Raw genomic sequence first — 18,480 nt, 5'->3', positions numbered from 1 at the left:
AGTGGACAAAGTCTTCAAATGCAGTGCTACACAGAGCTATTACCCCCCACGGGGGTCACCCATGCTTTGGCAGTTCCTTTCACCTCAGCCACCGCCAGCAATTTGATTGTTATCAGAACCTCTCTATTGCAAGTTTTCTCTCTCGTTAAAGTGGCCTCCTCTCAACCGCAGGAAAGTCCAGAGCCCCAATCTTTGCAGTTTTCTCAACCAGAAACGAAATTAGTACTGGAAAAAGAATACCAGCTCTCCGGAACCGTGACTGATTTAAGCCGAGTCAAAATCTTGAACACCAAGAGTGGTGGAGAAGCCATATTGATTGCAGTCCGCAACGCCAAGCTCAGCTTGATTGAGTGGGACCCTGAGCGTCATGGAATCTCAACAATTTCCATCCATTACTACGAGCGGGATGACCTGACCCGCAGCCCCTGGGTGCCTGACCTGAGCCGGTGTGGGAGCATTCTGAGCGTTGACCCAAGCAGCAGATGCGCGGTGTACAATTTTGGAATTCGCAACCTTGCGATTTTGCCCTTTCATCAGGCAGGTGATGACTTGGTTATGGACGACTACGATTCGGAGCTTGACGGAGAACGCCCAAATCAGAACTCTGGTGGAGGAGCACAAATTGAGAATAGCAAAGAAGGACCAATACACCAAACACCCTACTCCTCGTCTTTCGTCCTGCCATTGACTGCCTTGGACCCTTCATTGCTACACCCCATAAGTCTTGCGTTCTTATACGAATACAGGGAGCCGACGTTTGGAATTTTATATTCTCAAGTCGCAACCTCTACTGCCCTTCTCCATGAAAGAAAGGACGTGGTATTCTACGCCGTGTTTACACTGGACCTTGAGCAACGAGCTTCTACCACTCTTCTTTCGGTATCTCGTCTTCCTAGTGATCTATTCAAAGTCGTGGCACTCCCACTTCCTGTAGGAGGTGCCTTGCTTCTTGGCTCAAATGAAATTGTTCATGTGGACCAAGCCGGTAAAACCAATGCGGTGGGAGTTAATGAGTTTTCAAGGCAGGTTTCTTCATTTTCAATGACCGACCAATCGGACTTGGCGTTCCGCCTCGAAGGCTGCGTGGTTGAACGACTTGGTGGTGATAGCGGTGACCTCCTCCTAGCACTTGCATCCGGCGACATGGCATTGATCAAATTCAAACTTGATGGTCGGTCTGTCTCCGGTATCACTGTTCACTCCCTTCCGGCGCATGCAGGTGGGGATATTTTGAAGTCGGCCGCCTCCTGCTCCACTTGTCTCGGGGATGGAAATGTTTTCATTGGCAGCGAAGATGCCGACTCGGTGCTCCTAGAATGGTCGCATTCATCCGCCTCTGTTAAAAAAGCTCGGCTTGAGTTGAAACAAACAGCGGATGGTCCGGATGGTCTGTCGGATGATGATGACCAGATGGAAGATGATGACCTTTATTCCTCGGTGCCTGGGCCGACACAAGTCGATAATCGCATGGGGACCGACAACTCAACCCCCGAATTTTATAACTTTCGACTGAACGATCAACTTCCTAGCATTGGTCCATTGAGGGACATCACTTTGGGCAAAGCTTTCTCGAATACGGATCGCAAAGGCCAAACTGCAAGTGAAACTGTTGCCGCAGAACTGGAGTTGGTGGCATCTCAGGGCTCAGACAGAGGCGGTGGCTTAGTAGTCATCAAACGCGAAATTGATCCTTTGACTGCCATGTCTCTGAAAGTCGATGACGCGGATGGTGTTTGGTCAGCCAGTGTCCAAAAAAGGAGAGGGCCTTTCAGTATAGACAACCCCTCTCGTCGATATGTGGTTATCTCTCGGTCTACAGATTCGGAGCAGGAGGTGAATGAGGTCTTCATCGTGGAAGAACAAAGCTTGAGCCCTTTTAAAGCACCAGAGTTCAACCCAAACGAAGATTCCACAATTGATATTGGATCTTTAGCAGGCGATACTCGTCTAGTTCAGGTTCTGCGGAATGAAGTCCGAAGCTACGACATAGGTACATTCTACTCCAGCCTGCTGGCAAGCATTGCATAAGCTAATGGTGAAACTTTACAGACCTGGGATTGTCACAGATTTACCCCGTTTGGGATGAAGACACCAGTGATGAGCGTGTGGCTGTGAGCGCCAGCTTTATTGATCCTTATCTTGTGATTATTCGGGATGATTCATCAGTATTGCTTCTGCAGGCGGATGAAAGTGGTGACCTCGATGAAGTTCCGCTTTCAAATGAGATTAGCTCGTCACAATGGCGCTCCGGATGCCTTTATCATGATAATTCACAGTCATTCAGCGTTGCAGGCTCATCGTCGAAGGACTTTTCAGAAGGCGAGGTGCTTCTATTCCTATTGAATTTGGAGTATAAGCTATCGGTAGGTGGCCGCAAAAAGAAGATTTAGGCATTGGTTCTGACTTAGATTACAGATCTTCCGACTTTCTGACATGAAGTTGATCGCGATCATTGAAGGCGTCGACTGCTTACCACCCATATTGTCGACCGAGCCGCCCAAACGATCTAATAATCGGGAGACGCTGACGGAATTCGCTGTTGCAAATCTCGGTGATAGTTCTAGCCTTTCACCTTATCTGATCGTAAGAAACCTTTTGCCAATGGCTTTTCTGATCTCTAACTCAAGCATCCTAGGTTCGAACCGGAAATGACGATCTAGTGTTCTATAAACCAAGCCTAGTCCCGGCAAATGCTGGTCATGCATCGTCTCGTCGCTTGCAATTATTCCGAGAGTCAAATCATGTTCTACCAAAAACCCCTTCAGGGGAAGTATCCTCTCAAATACAGAAACAACAGCGGTTGAGACCCCTGAGGGTTCTTCCTAATGTCTCGGGGTTTAGCACCATCTTTATGCCGGGAGCCTCATCAAGCTTTGTATTTAAGACTGCAAAGAGCTCACCACACATCATTCGCCTTAGAGGAGGCTTTACACGTTGGCTAAGTTCCTTTGATTCGGCCGATACTGGCTGTGAAAATGGGTTCATTTACGTTGATTCCCAGGTGAGACTTTTCGTTCACCGTTGTGATGCTATCTCCATTTACTAATTCTGTCATTGTAGAGTTGTCTTCGGGCTTGTCAATTACCTTCTCAAACTCAATTTGACTACCCGTGGACATTACGCAAAGTTCCGATTGACGAGCAAGTCGATTTTTTGGCCTACTCGACCTCTTCTGAGACTTATGTTCTCGGCACAAGCCGCCAAGGTGACTTCAAGTTGCCGGAGAGTGATGATCTGCACCCTGAGTGGCGGAATGAAGGTTCGTGATTGCTTCAAGCGTTTTCCCATCATGCTATGCTAATTCAATCTCAAGAGCTATCCTTTTGTCCAAAAATCCCCGAAAGTAGCATCAAGGTCGTCAGTCCAAAGACATGGTCCATTATTGACAGGTAAATCCACCCCAAATTCATCCATAAACTCAAGATGTGACAGTTCCGAAGACTAATATATCTAGTTACCCTCTGGATCCCGATGAGCAGGTGACAGCGGTGAAAAACGTGAATATTGAGGTTTCGGAGAATACACACGAACGGAGGGATCTAATCGTGGTCGGAACCGCCATTGCTAAGGGGGAAGATATGCCAGCTCGCGGGACGATCTATGTCTTTGATGTGATCAAAGTGGCCCCAGATCCCGAAAAGCCGGAGACAGGCCGCAAACTCAAGCTGATTGGCAAGGAGTCCGTGAAGGGTGCAGTGACCGCCCTGTCGGGCATCGGTGGCCAAGGGTTCATAATCGTAGCCCAGGGACAGAAGTGCATGGTCCGAGGTCTCAAGGAAGATGGGAGCCTTCTTCCCGTTGCATTTATGGACATGCAATGCTACGTCAATGTTGCCAAAGAGCTCAAGGGCACCGGCATGGTTATCCTAGGAGATGCCGTGAAGGGACTATGGTTCGCCGGCTACTCAGAGGAGCCATATAGAATGACACTCTTCGGAAAAGACCCCGAGTACCTGGAGGTGGTGGCAGCCGACTTCCTTCCGGACGGGAACAAGCTGTACATGCTAGTCGCTGATAGCGACTGCAACCTGCACGTCCTGCAATACGACCCGGAAGACCCCAAATCCTCCAACGGCGATCGACTCCTCAGCCGAAGCAAATTCTACACTGGCAACTTCGCATCATCAATCACTCTTCTGCCTCGCACGGCAGTTTCATCGGAGCTCACCGAGTCATCTGAAGAAGCAATGGACGTGGATGAGACCTTCGCCAAACACCAGGTTCTTATCGCTTCGCAAAATGGGTCTTTGGCACTTGTGACGTCGGTTGCTGAGGAGTCATACCGTCGACTATCAGCACTACAGTCACAGTTGATCAACACCGTCGACCATCCTGCCGGTCTGAACCCGCGTGCTTTCCGGGCTATAGAAAGCGATGGCGCTGCTGGCCGTGGTATGGTTGATGGCAATCTATTGCGTCTATGGCTGAATATGGGCAAGCAGCGACAGACTGAGATTGCGGGCCGAGTTGGCGCGACGGAATGGGAACTCAAGGCTGATCTGGAGACTATTGGCGGTGATGGACTCGGATATCTATGATGCCGGAAACGCCTTTTCGGTGCATTAGAAGGAAATGACAAAAATCGACTCACTGAGTGAGCTTACTGTTGCAATTTGATTCTATCATGTCTACATTCTCCGGAACATAAAAGAGAAGTAAGTGGGCAGCCCAAGATAGGATTTCAATATATAGCATGGGGTATGGCCACGAGAACATAGCTGAATGAAGGGTTCTCGCTGCACCAAAGAAGCCCCATCACGATCAAATAGCGTGATATCATAACACAATGGGATATAACTAAACCACTAAACCACATCCAAAAAAAGAAGACAAAAACGGAAGGGAAAAAAAAAACCAGACCCCAGTGCCAACCCCAATCCCAGTGCCAATCCCAACGTGGGTAATCCAAGTACATCCAAAATCCATCCCCGTCCAATTCCTACATGTAAAAAATTCAACCAAAATAACCGAGTAAATCAAGTGAAAACGCCCAAGCACGCCACATTCGCCATTTTCGCCTTGCCCGATTCGTATTCAAAGATTAAAATCAGATCCTTGAAACCATCCATCCCCTCCCGACTGAGCATCAAGATCAGTAACACATTCGACATGTCAGTTTGGAATCAACCATGTTTCGTACTTTGTGTTTTATGGGAAAACACAAAGCCAAATCTAAAAAAATAAAAAAAAATAAAAAAGCAATGACAACCCCCCAAAAAAGAAAATTCAAGAAACACCTCATCCCAGTGTGACAATGCAGATGCAAGGAAGAGACAGACACCACCCAGCGCCATTAACCCAACATACCAGTACTGGGGATGTTTAGAACACGTCTTCTGCGGCAAAGTACCTTTTGCTCCGGCCTCTAGAGGCCACGAATTTCATCTCCGGCATGTTGGTATGATGCACTACATGTGGTCGGTAGACAGCATCGACAGGGGCTTGCCAGTCATCCATGCCGAGGGGGAAGTATTCGTAGAGAAGATCAGTGCTTTCGTTCGGAAAGGGGAGCGATGATGCGAATGACTGGGGCAGGTTGGCAGTCTCTAGCAACGGCATGGATGAAGCAACGCTCCGCGAGGGGGTTTGAGAGACAGCATGAGAGAGCTTGCGCATCTTAGAAGGGGGGCAGATTGGTCGAGACTCAGCGATCGCTGATGTGACAACTCGGTAGCGAAAGGGGACACCATCTTCTGGTCAAGATGGAGATTAGGGTCACTGCCTTCTTCCTCGTCTAGTAACGACAAATTGATCGGTGCAGCGGCCGCTGTTGTGGAACTGATACGGCGATGTGAGTCGGCCTGAGAGAGTTGCTCCGGGCTGGAATGACGGAACATGGACTTGGGGGCATGAGACATGACAATGTTTGATGCGGACTGGGGGATGGGGGTCCAATCCGGGGTTGCTTTGGTCTGCTGCATAATGCTCGGCGGGGGAACGGATGTTGTTTCAGGAGAGCTGCTCTGGGCGCCTGGCTTCGTCTTGGCGGGAGTCACGCTGGCACGACGCGGGACGGAATCGCTTGTCGGTGTGCGGTTCATAGCGGAATTCGAGGAGTTGGCCTGGGCATTCTTGCGCGACGCGGCAGCACTCCCACTAAGGGGTAGATCTTTGCGTGACTGGAAGTTGCGTGGGCTGCGACCACGAACGATGACAGGGCCTGACTGCACCTCCGAGATGGGGATCTTCACACCAGTGGATAAAGTCGCGACCACCTTGAGGCGAACAACGAAGTGTTGTTGTAGCTCCTTTCGGCGACCGTTGTTGGCGGTCGCGACACGGAATTGTAGACGCTTCCAGGCGATAGGGAAGGTTGCGTAGTCTGAATCCATGTCCTGACCCGCCATGATGTCCAAGGGAATTGGGGGAGGCTCCTTCTCGATCTTAGCGCCAGTGCTAGGGTTATTCTCCTCGGGTACCGTGCCAGAATTAGCAGCAGCCGCCGAAGGGGTCTTCCATGGCACCGAGATAATCTTCACCGGGTTTCCTTCCACGGATTCTGTGGCTGATACGGTGAGTTCCTGTGCGAGGATGGGAATTCGGTCGCCTTGGTCGGTCATGATATAGCGCATCCCGCGGGGCAGAGTTACTGAACCGGTAATTTGGAACAGATTGCGACGATAACACGTCAACTCGGCACCTTGTTGTGGCGGGGCATTTTCCGAAGGGGATGTTGTGTAGGGGGACTCGGCGAGAAAGAACATCCCGTGCAACTGTGCCGCCACCGATAAATGGATTTGGCGCATGGAATAGGTCAGGAGTGTGAAGGGATATATCGGTACCGAAAAGCTTAACAGCTTGTTATTGTGGTCGATCGACGAGTCCTGGGGTTGTTCCTGAGGCGCTGGGTCAAAGGGCGCCACCATCTCGGTGAAAGGGTCATCGTATGCGGAAGAGAAACGTCTCAGTTGATGTGACAAATTAGGAGGCGCAAAGTTAGCGAGATCCTCACTATTGTATATTAAATTAGCAAAAAAAAAACAATTTCAACCGTCGAGCGGGAGTGGATGATCCACCCCCTCTCGTCCCACTTGGAGATCTAATCACCTAACAAAGGTCTCGGAATCGAAGTTGGACCGGTGATCCGGTAGATCCAGGCCAGACATGGCATTGAGATAGTCGGTACTCTGCAAATTCCCAAGTGACAAGGGACTGGCCAAATATGGCGGCATCGCCATAGTATCGAAGCCCTCCATGGTAAGAGCCTATGCGATACGGAGGCACACCCGTAGACGATGCGGGGGAGGAATAGTTATAGAATTGTCTCTTATATAAAGACAGCGAGAGAAAGAGGAGAGGAAAGGAATAAAGTAAAAGAAGAGAGGGAAAGGGCAAGAGAAAGAGGTCAGACGAAGAGAAGCCCAAGGATGAGTAGACAAGACCTGGGGAATGCTGCAAGCAACGGAGCGGAAAGATAGGCTAAGGCGGGAGTGAAGGCGGAGAGGACATTTGAGACGGAAATGGAAATGTCAGGATTATAGTGGGTATAGATGGTATCGAGAGGTATTAAAGTGTGTCCCTAAAGAGAAATGAAAAGAAACAAATCACCGGAGAGAGTGAGAGAGTGAGTGAGTGAGAGAGAGAAAGAGAGGAATCTCGACCTTCTGCACCCAAACGATCAACGGATTCGGGGAATAGTGGAGCCGCGGTTTTTGCGGAGAACGAACGCAGCGCTGAGTCAGCTTTTATTTTATTTTTATAGATAATTTATCTAATTTATATAATTTACCTAGGTACACGGAGTAGAGGTTTAGAGGTTTAGAGGTTTATAGATTTACCTTTTGTTTAATATTTAGCATTTTATATTAAATATTAAAAATTAAATACAAAATATCAAATATCAAATATAATTTCTTTTAAATCATTTTTGGTACGGAGTAGTACGGAGTATCTCAGACACTCATATCCAATAACAATTAAACATGCAAATCCCTCAGCACTGATGGGGTAAAACTTGATCGCCGGCTCTCGGCAATCATCTCTCTCGCTGGGCCCTGAAGATCAACGGAGGTTGATATTATCTACTCCGTACAATCACTCCCATTACTTTTGTCTGGCAATTCTGATACAAGTAGTCTGTACCTAGGTATAATCTAAAAATATTAAATTCCTTTAACGAATACCCACCTGCCTATTAAGGTACTGCTGCTTCGGGTCGACCCCCCCCTCCTGAAAACGCCACATATTAATAATATAATTCATAATATTGGAGTGAAGAGTACCGAAAGGTCGGTACTCTCGTATGTCTACTGTATAAGGTCGGAATGAATATATAATTGTCTAAGCTTGCTTTCTACAATATATCTACACATAATTCCCTTTTTACATCTCAACAATGTGATCACATTCGCCTTAAGGATGATCATCATCGGCCGTCTGACCTGCAGCTGTAGGGGCCAACCGGCATCCAATCAGAATATGCGGCGCATTGGATCAGAAACCGGTGCCCCCCGTACTCTGCTGGACCCTGTACTTTGGCTATTAGCGCCCCACTGAAAACGGTAATAATAATCTGCAATCTGCAATGTTATCATGCATGTAATATTGTGAGCGATAAGTGCCTCGGTAGCCTAGAGAGTTGAGCTGTTTGGCCTCAGGTCCGGCGATGTCCGTGGATCTACTCCGTCCTCCGTACAAAGGTCTAAGGTTCAAATTTCATACTTCATATACTTTCTTAGTGTAGTATGTATAGTTCCCTATCCATAATAAATGTGCACCTTTTTTTTTTAAAGCTGTCTTAATAAATAATCTGGGGAAACTCTCCAGATTTCAATAAAACAAAATCCATTATGGAAGGAGATACAGGATGGTCCAGCGGGGATGTCAGACGGTAAGAGAGACTGGGAGATTGAGTGGCGAGAGAAGCTTCCTCGTTTTCGCATGTGCACCAATGAAGAGTAATGTGCATTTACCCGTTTTGATAATTACCGAAATGATCTCCTTTTTTTTCTTTTTTCATTCTTTTTCATTCTTTTTTCTTTTCCTTTTTCATTCTTCTTCCGGCGCGTTTCCCGATGCAGCCTACAAATGTATACCAAGGTTCTGACCACGGGAGCCATCCATGGTTAACTATGGGCTCGTTCCAAGGTTTAATTTTCCAAGGTTCCAAGGTTGGAAGCTCTTTCAACGGTCTCAATCTATCCTTTGGGTTTGGGCTTGAAATCCCGAAAAGCTTTATACATGTAGTATGAGAATGTATGGATCATGTACCGCTTATATTCTAAGAAATATCTCTGTAACATTCCTGGAATCGTAGATTAGGAATGTAGAGACCTCTAGGAGACCAATTCAGCTTCAGCCCAAAAAAAAAATAAAAATAAAAAGAAGCTCCGCTTGTACAACTGAGGGAATTATTAACGCAAACAGAAAACTAAATTGGTTCAAACTCTGAACGCAGAAAACTCATTGGCCCGGGTCAAAGTTAGGCCCCGAGGCCCGAGAAACCTGTTTGGTTTGAATCTTTGATTTTATACGAAGTAGAAGATTAGAAGATATAGACAACGACTAGGGCAAGAGAGAAGGGTTCTTCTTTATATACTAATTCCCTTCTAATGTCACATCGTAAAAACGAAAAGGAAAAAAAAAAAAAAAAAAAAACAAAGACTAAGACAAAAATACTACACTCATAACACCCTGTTTTTTTCTTCTTTCTTTTTTCCTCTTTGACCCCCAAAAAGTGGATGCTTGGCTTCTGCCCGGCGCCAAAGCGGAGTTCCGTTCTAAGCCCACAATTCCCACAATTTCCCACAATTTCCCCCGTAAGACCCTGAAGTTAGAAGCGCATTGTTTGAAGTACATCTATAGTTTAGCCAAGGTCGAGCTCCAACGGACTTCCGGTCCAGTAAGATCACAGCTTTAATCGTGATGCCTTGTGAAAGCTAAAAAGTAATTAGAATTCATATTGCCCGTAAATTAATATAAATCTTGCATAACAAGTATGGATGGAACTCGTAGCCGACGGTCTAGTTAGTCTAGGTAAGAAGTACAAAGTACGGAGTACATACTCCGTACATATTGGATATACATGAATCCATCCAAGTCAATTCATTCAACTCGAATCCCCACGAGCCATACAACATTCCACATTTACGGAACACATACTTCTATAATGCAGATATACAACATATATCTCTGTTGATCGCCAGTGGGAACCCTGTGATCATAGATGATCATAGATGTATTTATTTGATTGGACCAAATGACGCCAGGACAAACTTTCCGTCCTACCTCAGACCAAGTGCCCCCAAAATGAAAAATGAGTCAATATGTATCAAAAGAAACTCCTCCGAAGAAACCGTTACCGGATCGTGTGAAACAAAGAAAATGGACTGGATCCAATGAAAAGAAAGAAATAAAGAAAATAGGATAAAATAAATACCAAACCCAATGCGATATGGATATCATAGACGTAAGGAAAACAGAGCCGAAAAGAGTACAAAGAGAAAATGAAAAGGGGAATCGAGTCAAGTCTGATCTCTTCGACTACGTATGCATCATCGTCCACGTAGCTGCGTCACAGTTCACTTCCTCAAAGCTGTGGAGCATAGTGAAGCCCATCATGGAGAGATTGTCAAAGTTACTGTCGCCGTCGACCTATCTTTTGTTAGAGGATAAATGGAGGGGGGAAGGAAGCGAAAAACGTACACAGTCCATAACCACGGCATTAGCACTCAATTTCCGGATCTGTTTGATAGCCAGCAGGATCAGGCCCTGCATAACCGTGGAGTAATCTTCACCGCAAGGAGAAATGACCGGGGATGAAATGCCTCCGACAGAACCCTGGGTGGCGCGCAACATAGGCATGTGTTCCGCCAAAGCAGATCGCTCATTGTAGATCACGATACTCCCGAGGATGACCCCGTCGGAGGGCCGCTTGGCCCGAATGATCCCGCAGTTAGGCGCGCCACCCAGAGCCATGCGGTAGATATCGGCCACACCCTGTCGCGCATATGTTTTAATGTGATCGAGGATGGTGGGCGCAAAGTCCCAGCCATACACGAGGTCGTATGTGACCTCGGCACTCTGCAGGGTCACAGTAAGTCCTTCGGGCGGCACCCATGTCGACAGGTTGCGGAGGATCACGCTGCACACTGGTCGTGAAAGTCCGGTGTTCCACCCCATGTTCGCGAACCATTGCCGTAGCCGCTTGCGCTCAACAGGGTTGACGGTCGGAATTCCAAGGTAGATCCCTGGTAATCGGGATCCTAGCTGGAAGCGTTTCATCCCGCCCCGTTGAAGTAAAGTCCGAATTGCGCGGCTGTGAAGGGAATGTCCGATTGATAGTTTCCTTCGGGAAGGGTCCACAATGAGACATGCAAGCACACCGGTGCCTGTTGATCGAAAGAAGTAGGTCGCGCAGAACCCATAGAGGGCCTGCGTGCTACTGTTCCGGACAACGAAATGGGCTTCGTCGACATCCTCCTTTCGTAGCAAGAAGCTGCTAGCGGTAACTCCAAGAAGTTCCGATGGCTGGCCCAGTGCGCAGTCGGCACGGACAGTCTCGAGCAGAGCATCCAACGCGAAAGAGTCGCGATCCTCGTTCCAATTTTCGACAAGCCAGTGCTGTCGAGACTGATGAATCTTCTGCGTTCGACCAATGGAGCCAGGCAGGGCCGCTGAGGGTGTCAAGTCGCCATACAAGACCTTGACCAATGCTTGAAGGGCAGTTTCCGTGAAGTCATACGTGCATATATAAGTACCAATGGATGAATCCATGGCAAAATCATAGGGTGAGCTAACGGCCACCACAATCAATGGCCTCTCGCGGCGTTCACCGGATGAGGTATACTGTGATTGGCAGATCATGGAGACGTGTTTTGAGAACCCTTGCTGATATAGATTGCGATTGGCATCTGCCGTGACAACGACTACAGCACTCGCTCTTTGGATGAGGTCTTCGTGGATGGGACGCACGCCGTTGGAAGTATAGGAGGTGTGCAACACGCGCCCATTCCTCTGCCGCGAGAGTGATCGTCCAAGTTCCTTGAAGACCCCCTCGCCACTCAGAATCGAGGAGGTCCGTTCCGAAGACAATGGATCCAGTGACCCATGCGCAGACTCCGCGACCGAAAGAGAAACCGCGGACGTTGGGAGTGGCTTGACCAGCGGAGTCAGAAGCAAAAGTTCCTCGTCTGCCTCGATGACATTGGACAACGGAAGTAGATTATTCTTATCTCTCATCACTGTGATGGAAGAGTTATAGGCTCGGGTGGAAAGGTTGGTATGCGAGGGTTGCATCTGTGTAAGTGAAGAAAGCCCCGGAGGGTTCAGTGCCTGTTCCCATGAGGTACACCGCGCCTTCAAATCTAAAACGCGGCGCAACGATTGCTCAATTCGCTGGCGGCCGATGATACCGTTCTCCACGCCAAGTTTCAACCCATTGATGGCTTCTTGCTGGACGGGGAATGACCGACATAAAAGGATGATATCGCAGCCGGCGTTCTTGGCCATCACTGTGCCACCTCCTACGCCGATGTTATGTGTGAGTGCCTCCATTTCCAAGCATTCGGAAACGACCACCCCTTGAAACTGAAGATCTTTTCTCAAGAGCTCATCGACCACCTGATCACTCAGGCAGGCGTGCATCACGTTCATCCCAGCAGATGACAATGAAACACCTCCGACCATCATGGCGTCCAGGCCCTGGGTTATAGCATTGCGAAAGGGTACAAGCGCGCTGAGACTGAGTTGCTCCAGAGATTCCCTAATAATTGGGACATCCGTCTGGGAGCCGAGAAATTCCAAATTACCATAGGATGGAAAGTGTTTCCCACAGGTTACTAACCCTGCTTCTTGATAACCCCTCATGAACTGGACACCGTATTGAGACGCCTCTTGAGGATCGTCACCGGCGGTACGAACACCTAATGGTTGATTCCGCACATTGGTCAAAACATCCAAAACAGGTCCTAAGATCCAATTGACCCCGACGGCCTTGAGTTCCTGTGCTGTCGCGACAGCTACCTCGTGGGCCAAAGATTTGGACCCAGTGGCTGCAATGCCCATAGTACTAGGGAATTGGCGAATATAGATCTCATCATATAAACTGTTGACCCCACCATTCTCCTGATCCAGGGCAATTAGTAATGGAACGAGATGGCCTGCATCATGCGCAATAGTTTGTAATTCCAGAACCAATCTGGTTGTATCCTCGGCCGCTGTAAATGCATCAGTGACTGTCCAAAGTTTACTGGCGATGGAGGGTCCTTTTGAAAAAGATACATTTTAGATTTTTGGCAGATAGCAACACGGCACCCAAGTGATAATTCTCAATGAGTGATCGAATTTGTGGATTGACTGAAGTTCCATCAAAGCCCATCATAAAGAGCTGACCCATCTGCCTGTGCCATGTCAGCGCGCCCGAGGTGTCATATTTCCTAAAGTGGAAATAATCTAAAATACCCTCCCCAGATTGACAACTACGTTCCACAATGAAGGGAAATACCCCGACAGGCAGATTTGAGGAGGGGGAGGGAAGAGAGAGGGGGGGGGGGCGAGGATTAACGCCGATAGGGGATGAGCCAAGCAAAAAAGGAGATCGACATACCTATCTAGGTCTTCCCAACCTGGGGGCAGCATGTCCTCTTTCCGGGCCATGGCCCGAGGAGGAATGCCTGCAGCGGCCCAGAAAGGTAGGATGCAAAGGGAGCAGTGTCGGGAGATTCAAGGTGTGGCCGCAAACGTCTGACAGGTAAGAAATATGAAGCCAGTGCACCAGTGCACGCGTGCACGCATCAGGTGACAAGGGGTAAAAGGGTTGCAGGAGTCAAAATTTGGACCTCGGGAGCTTTGTCTTTTCCCCCAGAGCCGCAAATGTCGGGGAAAGGAACTGGGACTAAAGAGATAAGGGCCCCGAGATAGGAGCTTAGTTCCCCCGCTGAGGTCACGGGATTATATCTTGGCATCTTCTACATTTACATTGTATTATACATATTAATAACTACATATCCATAATTACATATTTATATTTCACTACATATGTAGTTACCTAGGTACATCCCTATGTATGTATGTACGTATGTAGGTAAGTATGACATATACATATACATCCGAGCATTACCTATACAGTATGTCATCATGTGACCTGTATGTAACTGTAATCCGGATGCAATATCCAGTCATGTGACATCTCCAATACCAATACCATACGGCTACAATGCTACCATCGTTACATATCAGTACTCCGTAGGGTTGCACTGAGCCACTCTATATCTCAGTCCATTCAGCTTTTTACCGACATCACCGGATGCAACTCCTACACTTCTCAAATGGAACCTTCAGACACACCATGCGCAATATGGAGCTCCATACTCCAATCAGAGTGCCCTATCCTTTATTTTCCCCCGGTGTCACCCTTTTTGGCTTGATTGTTGGACCACATGGAATACACCCGAGTGGACCTTGGTCGAAACCGTGGAATCGGAATGAAGTCAATGGGCTATCTGAACGCTTCCTTGTGCGGTAACCCGACGTCAGTTCCTATCTGAGGCATAGAGGGGATATTGCACGTGGCTCTTTCTCTCTCTCTCTATACGACCTTCTCTTCTGTCACTGTCGTACACTCCACACTGTAACCCATATGGTCCCTTCTCCCCTTATTGTTCTCTTTTCTTTCCCTTAGATAGAACTTCTCCTTCTCTTTTTCTTCTCCCATACTTCTTAGCCCTACGCCCAATCCAAACACTGACGTAATTATGTTCGTGACATCTTCTATATATCGCATCCTGCCTTCGATACTAACCGGCTGGCTTCTCGATATAGGCGTGTCATTATCAGAGAAGATCCTCGTGAGGTGTCTGTTTATATTGCAGACTACATCATCAGTAAGCTGAAATCCCGATCCTCGCCCTGATGCGCGTAACCCATGCTGAGACTAACTCTTTCATCTTAGGCCGTATCAAAGCGTTCAATCCGACACCCGAGCAGCCGTTCGTGCTTGGTGTGCCTACTGGTAGTAGCCCTGAGCTTATCTACAAGATCCTCGTGCAGCGTCATCGCGCCGGCGAGATTTCCTTCAAGAATGTCGTGACTTTTAACATGGTATGCGCAACAAAGATCATGGGAGAGGAAAAAAAGAAACCACCCCCTAACCCCCAATACAGGATGAATATGTCGGTCTGCCTCGCGATCACCCTGAGTCCTACCACAGCTTCATGTACAAGCACTTCTTTTCCCACGTGGACATCCCACCGCAAAACATTAACATCCTGGACGGCACCGCAGCCGATCTTGTAGCTGAGTGTGCATCTTTCGAGGCACGGATCGCCCGCTATGGTGGCATCGAGCTCTTCTTAGGTGGAGTTGGACCAGATGGCCATATCGCCTTCAACGAGCCAGGCTCCTCGCTGAGCAGCCGCACGCGCGTCAAGACACTGGCCTACGACACCATCCTGGCAAACTCCCGCTTTTTTGGCGGCGATACGGACAAGGTTCCCCGCATGGCTATGACTGTTGGTATTCAGACTATCATGGATTCCCGGGAGGTGGTGATTGTAGCCACCGGAGCGCACAAGGCTTTTGCCGTGCAGAAGGGCCTCGAGGATGGCGTGAACCACATGTGGACCCTCTCTGCTCTGCAGCTGCACCAGCACCCGCTCGTCGTCTGCGATCGCGACGCCACTCTCGAACTCAAGGTCAAGACCGTGCGGTACTTCGAATCGATCGAGCAGGCCGGCACCGATGCCCGCACCCAAGGACCGGCTCTCGTTTACCGTCCTCGGACTTATGTCCCGGCCCCACTGCCAACTAGGACGCCTAAGTCCCAGCAGCCTACTCCCGATGGCACCCCCGAGAAGGTGCCCAAGGATCTTCGTATCAACACCGAGCTGCAACGCCGCTCACTGGAAGAGGATGAGCTCACCCCGGATAGCATGTCCTCGCGCCTTGTCGACTCGGCCATTGGGGGTATTGACGGTGCACTGAAGAGCGACCTTATCTTTGACCGCATGGGCACAAGAATTACTACACTCTGATGGTGGACCTCTCGAACTCATGGCATTTTCATTCGGGGTTTTCTTTTTTCCCTTTTCGATTTAAATTCTTTTTGCTTTACTTTACTTTGCTTTCCTTTTCTTTTTTTTTTTTTTACGGAGAACGGAAATATGCGTTCTGCCTTTGCAAATCATATCTGCATGGTCTCTTTTACTGCTTTGGCTTACGGGTTTCGCTGGTCATTTCGATTATTTGTGACTTGATAGATGCGGTGCGTTTTTTTTAGGAGTCAAGTGATCTTATCAAAAGATTTTAGCTGTGGATAATTCAAGCTGTGTACAATTAATTGTGGTTTTCAAAATTTTTACGTGTTTGTGTAGCGTGATCTCATCCAACATATGCTATATATATGATCGTTAAGAGTGCTGGGATCTTGTTAGTGCTTTCAGTATGGAAATATATATATATGTAGATGTGCAAGTAATAGAATGAAGATGTCAAAAGAGCTAAAATACTTCCTTAAATTGGCGCTCAAATTGTTCTATATTCTGTACATTTTATGCTCCTTGCTTTTGAGTACATTGCATGATACATTAACGTTATAGCTTGGCGAAGACACTGACCACGGCACCGCTCATATCAACCAGAGTGCTCTTGTTCTGCAGCCAAGCCTCAATACCGCGACGACCATTCTCCACACCCAGACCGCTCTTCTTCCAGCCACCGACGGCCATCTCAGCAGGGCTCTCGCCCCAGGTGTTCACCCAGGTAATACCAGCTTGCAGCTGGTCAATGATGCGGTGGGCCTGGTTCAAATCCTTCGTGAAGACACCAGCAGCGAGACCGAGCTCAGTAGTGTTAGCGCGTCGCACGGCCTCCTCGATGGTGTCATAGTACAAGATGGACATCACGGGACCGAAGATCTCCTCCTTCACGATTCTCATGGAGTCAATGCAGTCAGTGAAGATAGTGGGCTTGACCCAGAAACCGGCCTGCAGGTCTTTGGGAACCGAGGGCTTCTCGACACCACCACAAAGCAGGGTAGCGCGATCAGACTCAATACCATGGCGAATGTATTCAACGACCTTGTCGTAGTGGGCTTTGGAGCTAAGGGGACCGAAATTGGTCTGCTCATCAAAGAGCGGGCCAGCCCGCACATATTGGATCTTCTCGAGCAGGCTCTTCTCAAAAGCCGCCTTCATGGCGCGCGGGACGAAGACCCGGGTGCCGTTGGTGCAGACCTGACCTGTGCTGTAGAAGTTGGCCATCATGGCACCATCAACGGCGCTCTCTAGATCAGCGTCCGGGCAGACAATCAAGGGGCTCTTGCCACCCAGCTCCATTGTCACGTATTTCATGCTGCCCGAAGCGGCACCTGCGACCTTCATACCGGTTGCCACTTGGCCGGTGAAAGAGACCTTGGCGATGAGTGGGTGGCTGGTCAGGTAGGCACCGACATCACCGGCACCGTTAATCACGTTGAAGACACCGTCGGGGAGGCCAGCCTCGGTGTAGATTTCTGCGAGGGTCTGACCGTGAAGCGGGGTGTATTCACTGGGTTTATAGATCATTGTGTTACCGGCGGCCAAACAGGCAGCAGATTTCCAGAGGGCACTAGGTATCTAGGTCAGCTAATATTTTTTTTTTTTTTTTTTGGTTTCTTTTATTTCTCAACTGAAAATGCAGGAAAGAGCTTACATCTGGATGGGGTAGTTCCAAGCACCAATGCCGGCACACACACCCAAAGGGGACTTCTTAGTGTATACCCAGGCGTCCTCACGGAGTTGAGTAGTCTCGCCGTTCAGACCACCACCACCGATGAAGTTGGCATAGTACTCCAAAACATCGGCACCAGTCGTGACGTCGACGGTGCTAGTCTCCGTGAAGGCCTTGCCGGAATCCAAAGTCTCGACACGGGCAATTTCATCGTTCCGTTCCCGTAGTAGAGCAGCGGCTTTGTGAAGAATTCGGGCGCGAGCAATTAGTGGGGTCTGCGCCCATGAGGGGAATGCACGATCGGCAGCGGTAATAGCGGCATCGACGTCCGCATTGGAGGCAATTTGAATGTCGGCCAACGGAGTTGCAGTGGCGGGATTAATAGTTTGGAATGACTTGCCGGAGGTCGCAGCTTGGACCTTACCGTTGTAATACAGTTGACGAGGTGGGAAGGAGAGGGACATGATTGAAAAATGGTATATGAATTCCAAGCTTAGCTACTCCGTATAGGTAGAAGATTATAATCGGAACAAAAAAAAAGATAAGAGAAGTGATACGGAATCATCCACACCGCCTTATAGTTTCTCCGACGTAAAACCGGAGTTTCCCGTTGGGGCCCGGGGGCCCGGGGGGATTACATTATGTATGGAGTAGAGTATGTATGTACTCGGTACTCCGCTGCCACGCATAATTTATACGTAACTGCCAAGTACTAAGTACGCCATCCGGTCAGCGGCTGACGGTGGCTGAAAAATGGCTGAACAAAGTTCTGCGCGGGGGGTTACCTAGGTAGCTTTGGGACTTCTTCTTGCTCTCTATGGTTTGAATATCCCC

General features: G+C 48.6%; 5 protein-coding genes across 5 annotated transcripts; 2 read left to right on the top strand and 3 right to left on the bottom strand.

Annotated features, from left to right (window-relative positions):
* Positions 1-18: 18 nt before the first annotated feature.
* N7487_011722 (cleavage/polyadenylation factor CFT1) lies at positions 19-4,538 on the top strand (the record flags this gene model as incomplete). Its single annotated transcript, XM_056879452.1, has 7 exons — positions 19-1,990; positions 2,050-2,363; positions 2,416-2,583; positions 2,636-3,001; positions 3,061-3,259; positions 3,314-3,389; positions 3,455-4,538. 7 exons carry the CDS (start codon positions 19-21, stop codon positions 4,536-4,538), a joined length of 4,179 nt encoding a protein of 1,392 aa, XP_056724771.1.
* A 784-nt stretch (positions 4,539-5,322) lies between these two features.
* On the bottom strand, positions 5,323-7,196 carry N7487_011721 (uncharacterized protein; the record flags this gene model as incomplete). Its single annotated transcript, XM_056879451.1, has 3 exons — positions 5,323-5,616; positions 5,688-6,951; positions 7,048-7,196. 3 exons carry the CDS (start codon positions 7,194-7,196, stop codon positions 5,323-5,325), a joined length of 1,707 nt encoding a protein of 568 aa, XP_056724770.1.
* Positions 7,197-10,482: 3,286 nt separating this feature from the next.
* N7487_011720 (putative beta-N-acetylglucosaminidase) lies at positions 10,483-13,596 on the bottom strand (the record flags this gene model as incomplete). Its single annotated transcript, XM_056879450.1, has 4 exons — positions 10,483-10,593; positions 10,645-13,157; positions 13,222-13,340; positions 13,547-13,596. The coding sequence occupies 4 exons, from the start codon at positions 13,594-13,596 to the stop codon at positions 10,483-10,485; spliced, it is 2,793 nt and encodes a 930-aa protein (XP_056724769.1).
* Positions 13,597-14,378: 782 nt separating this feature from the next.
* N7487_011719 (uncharacterized protein) lies at positions 14,379-15,971 on the top strand (the record flags this gene model as incomplete). Its single annotated transcript, XM_056879449.1, has 5 exons — positions 14,379-14,470; positions 14,663-14,695; positions 14,761-14,822; positions 14,891-15,039; positions 15,102-15,971. The coding sequence occupies 5 exons, from the start codon at positions 14,379-14,381 to the stop codon at positions 15,969-15,971; spliced, it is 1,206 nt and encodes a 401-aa protein (XP_056724768.1).
* A 558-nt stretch (positions 15,972-16,529) lies between these two features.
* N7487_011718 (betaine-aldehyde dehydrogenase) lies at positions 16,530-18,110 on the bottom strand (the record flags this gene model as incomplete). Its single annotated transcript, XM_056879448.1, has 2 exons — positions 16,530-17,544; positions 17,629-18,110. The coding sequence occupies 2 exons, from the start codon at positions 18,108-18,110 to the stop codon at positions 16,530-16,532; spliced, it is 1,497 nt and encodes a 498-aa protein (XP_056724767.1).
* Positions 18,111-18,480: the final 370 nt, after the last annotated feature.

This window comes from Penicillium crustosum (assembly GCF_028827405.1).
Source record: "Penicillium crustosum strain IBT 35664 chromosome Unknown utg000005l_segment0_segment0, whole genome shotgun sequence".
Taxonomy (NCBI): Eukaryota; Fungi; Ascomycota; class Eurotiomycetes; order Eurotiales; family Aspergillaceae; genus Penicillium; species Penicillium crustosum.
This window is presented reverse-complemented; position numbering and strand designations above follow the sequence as displayed.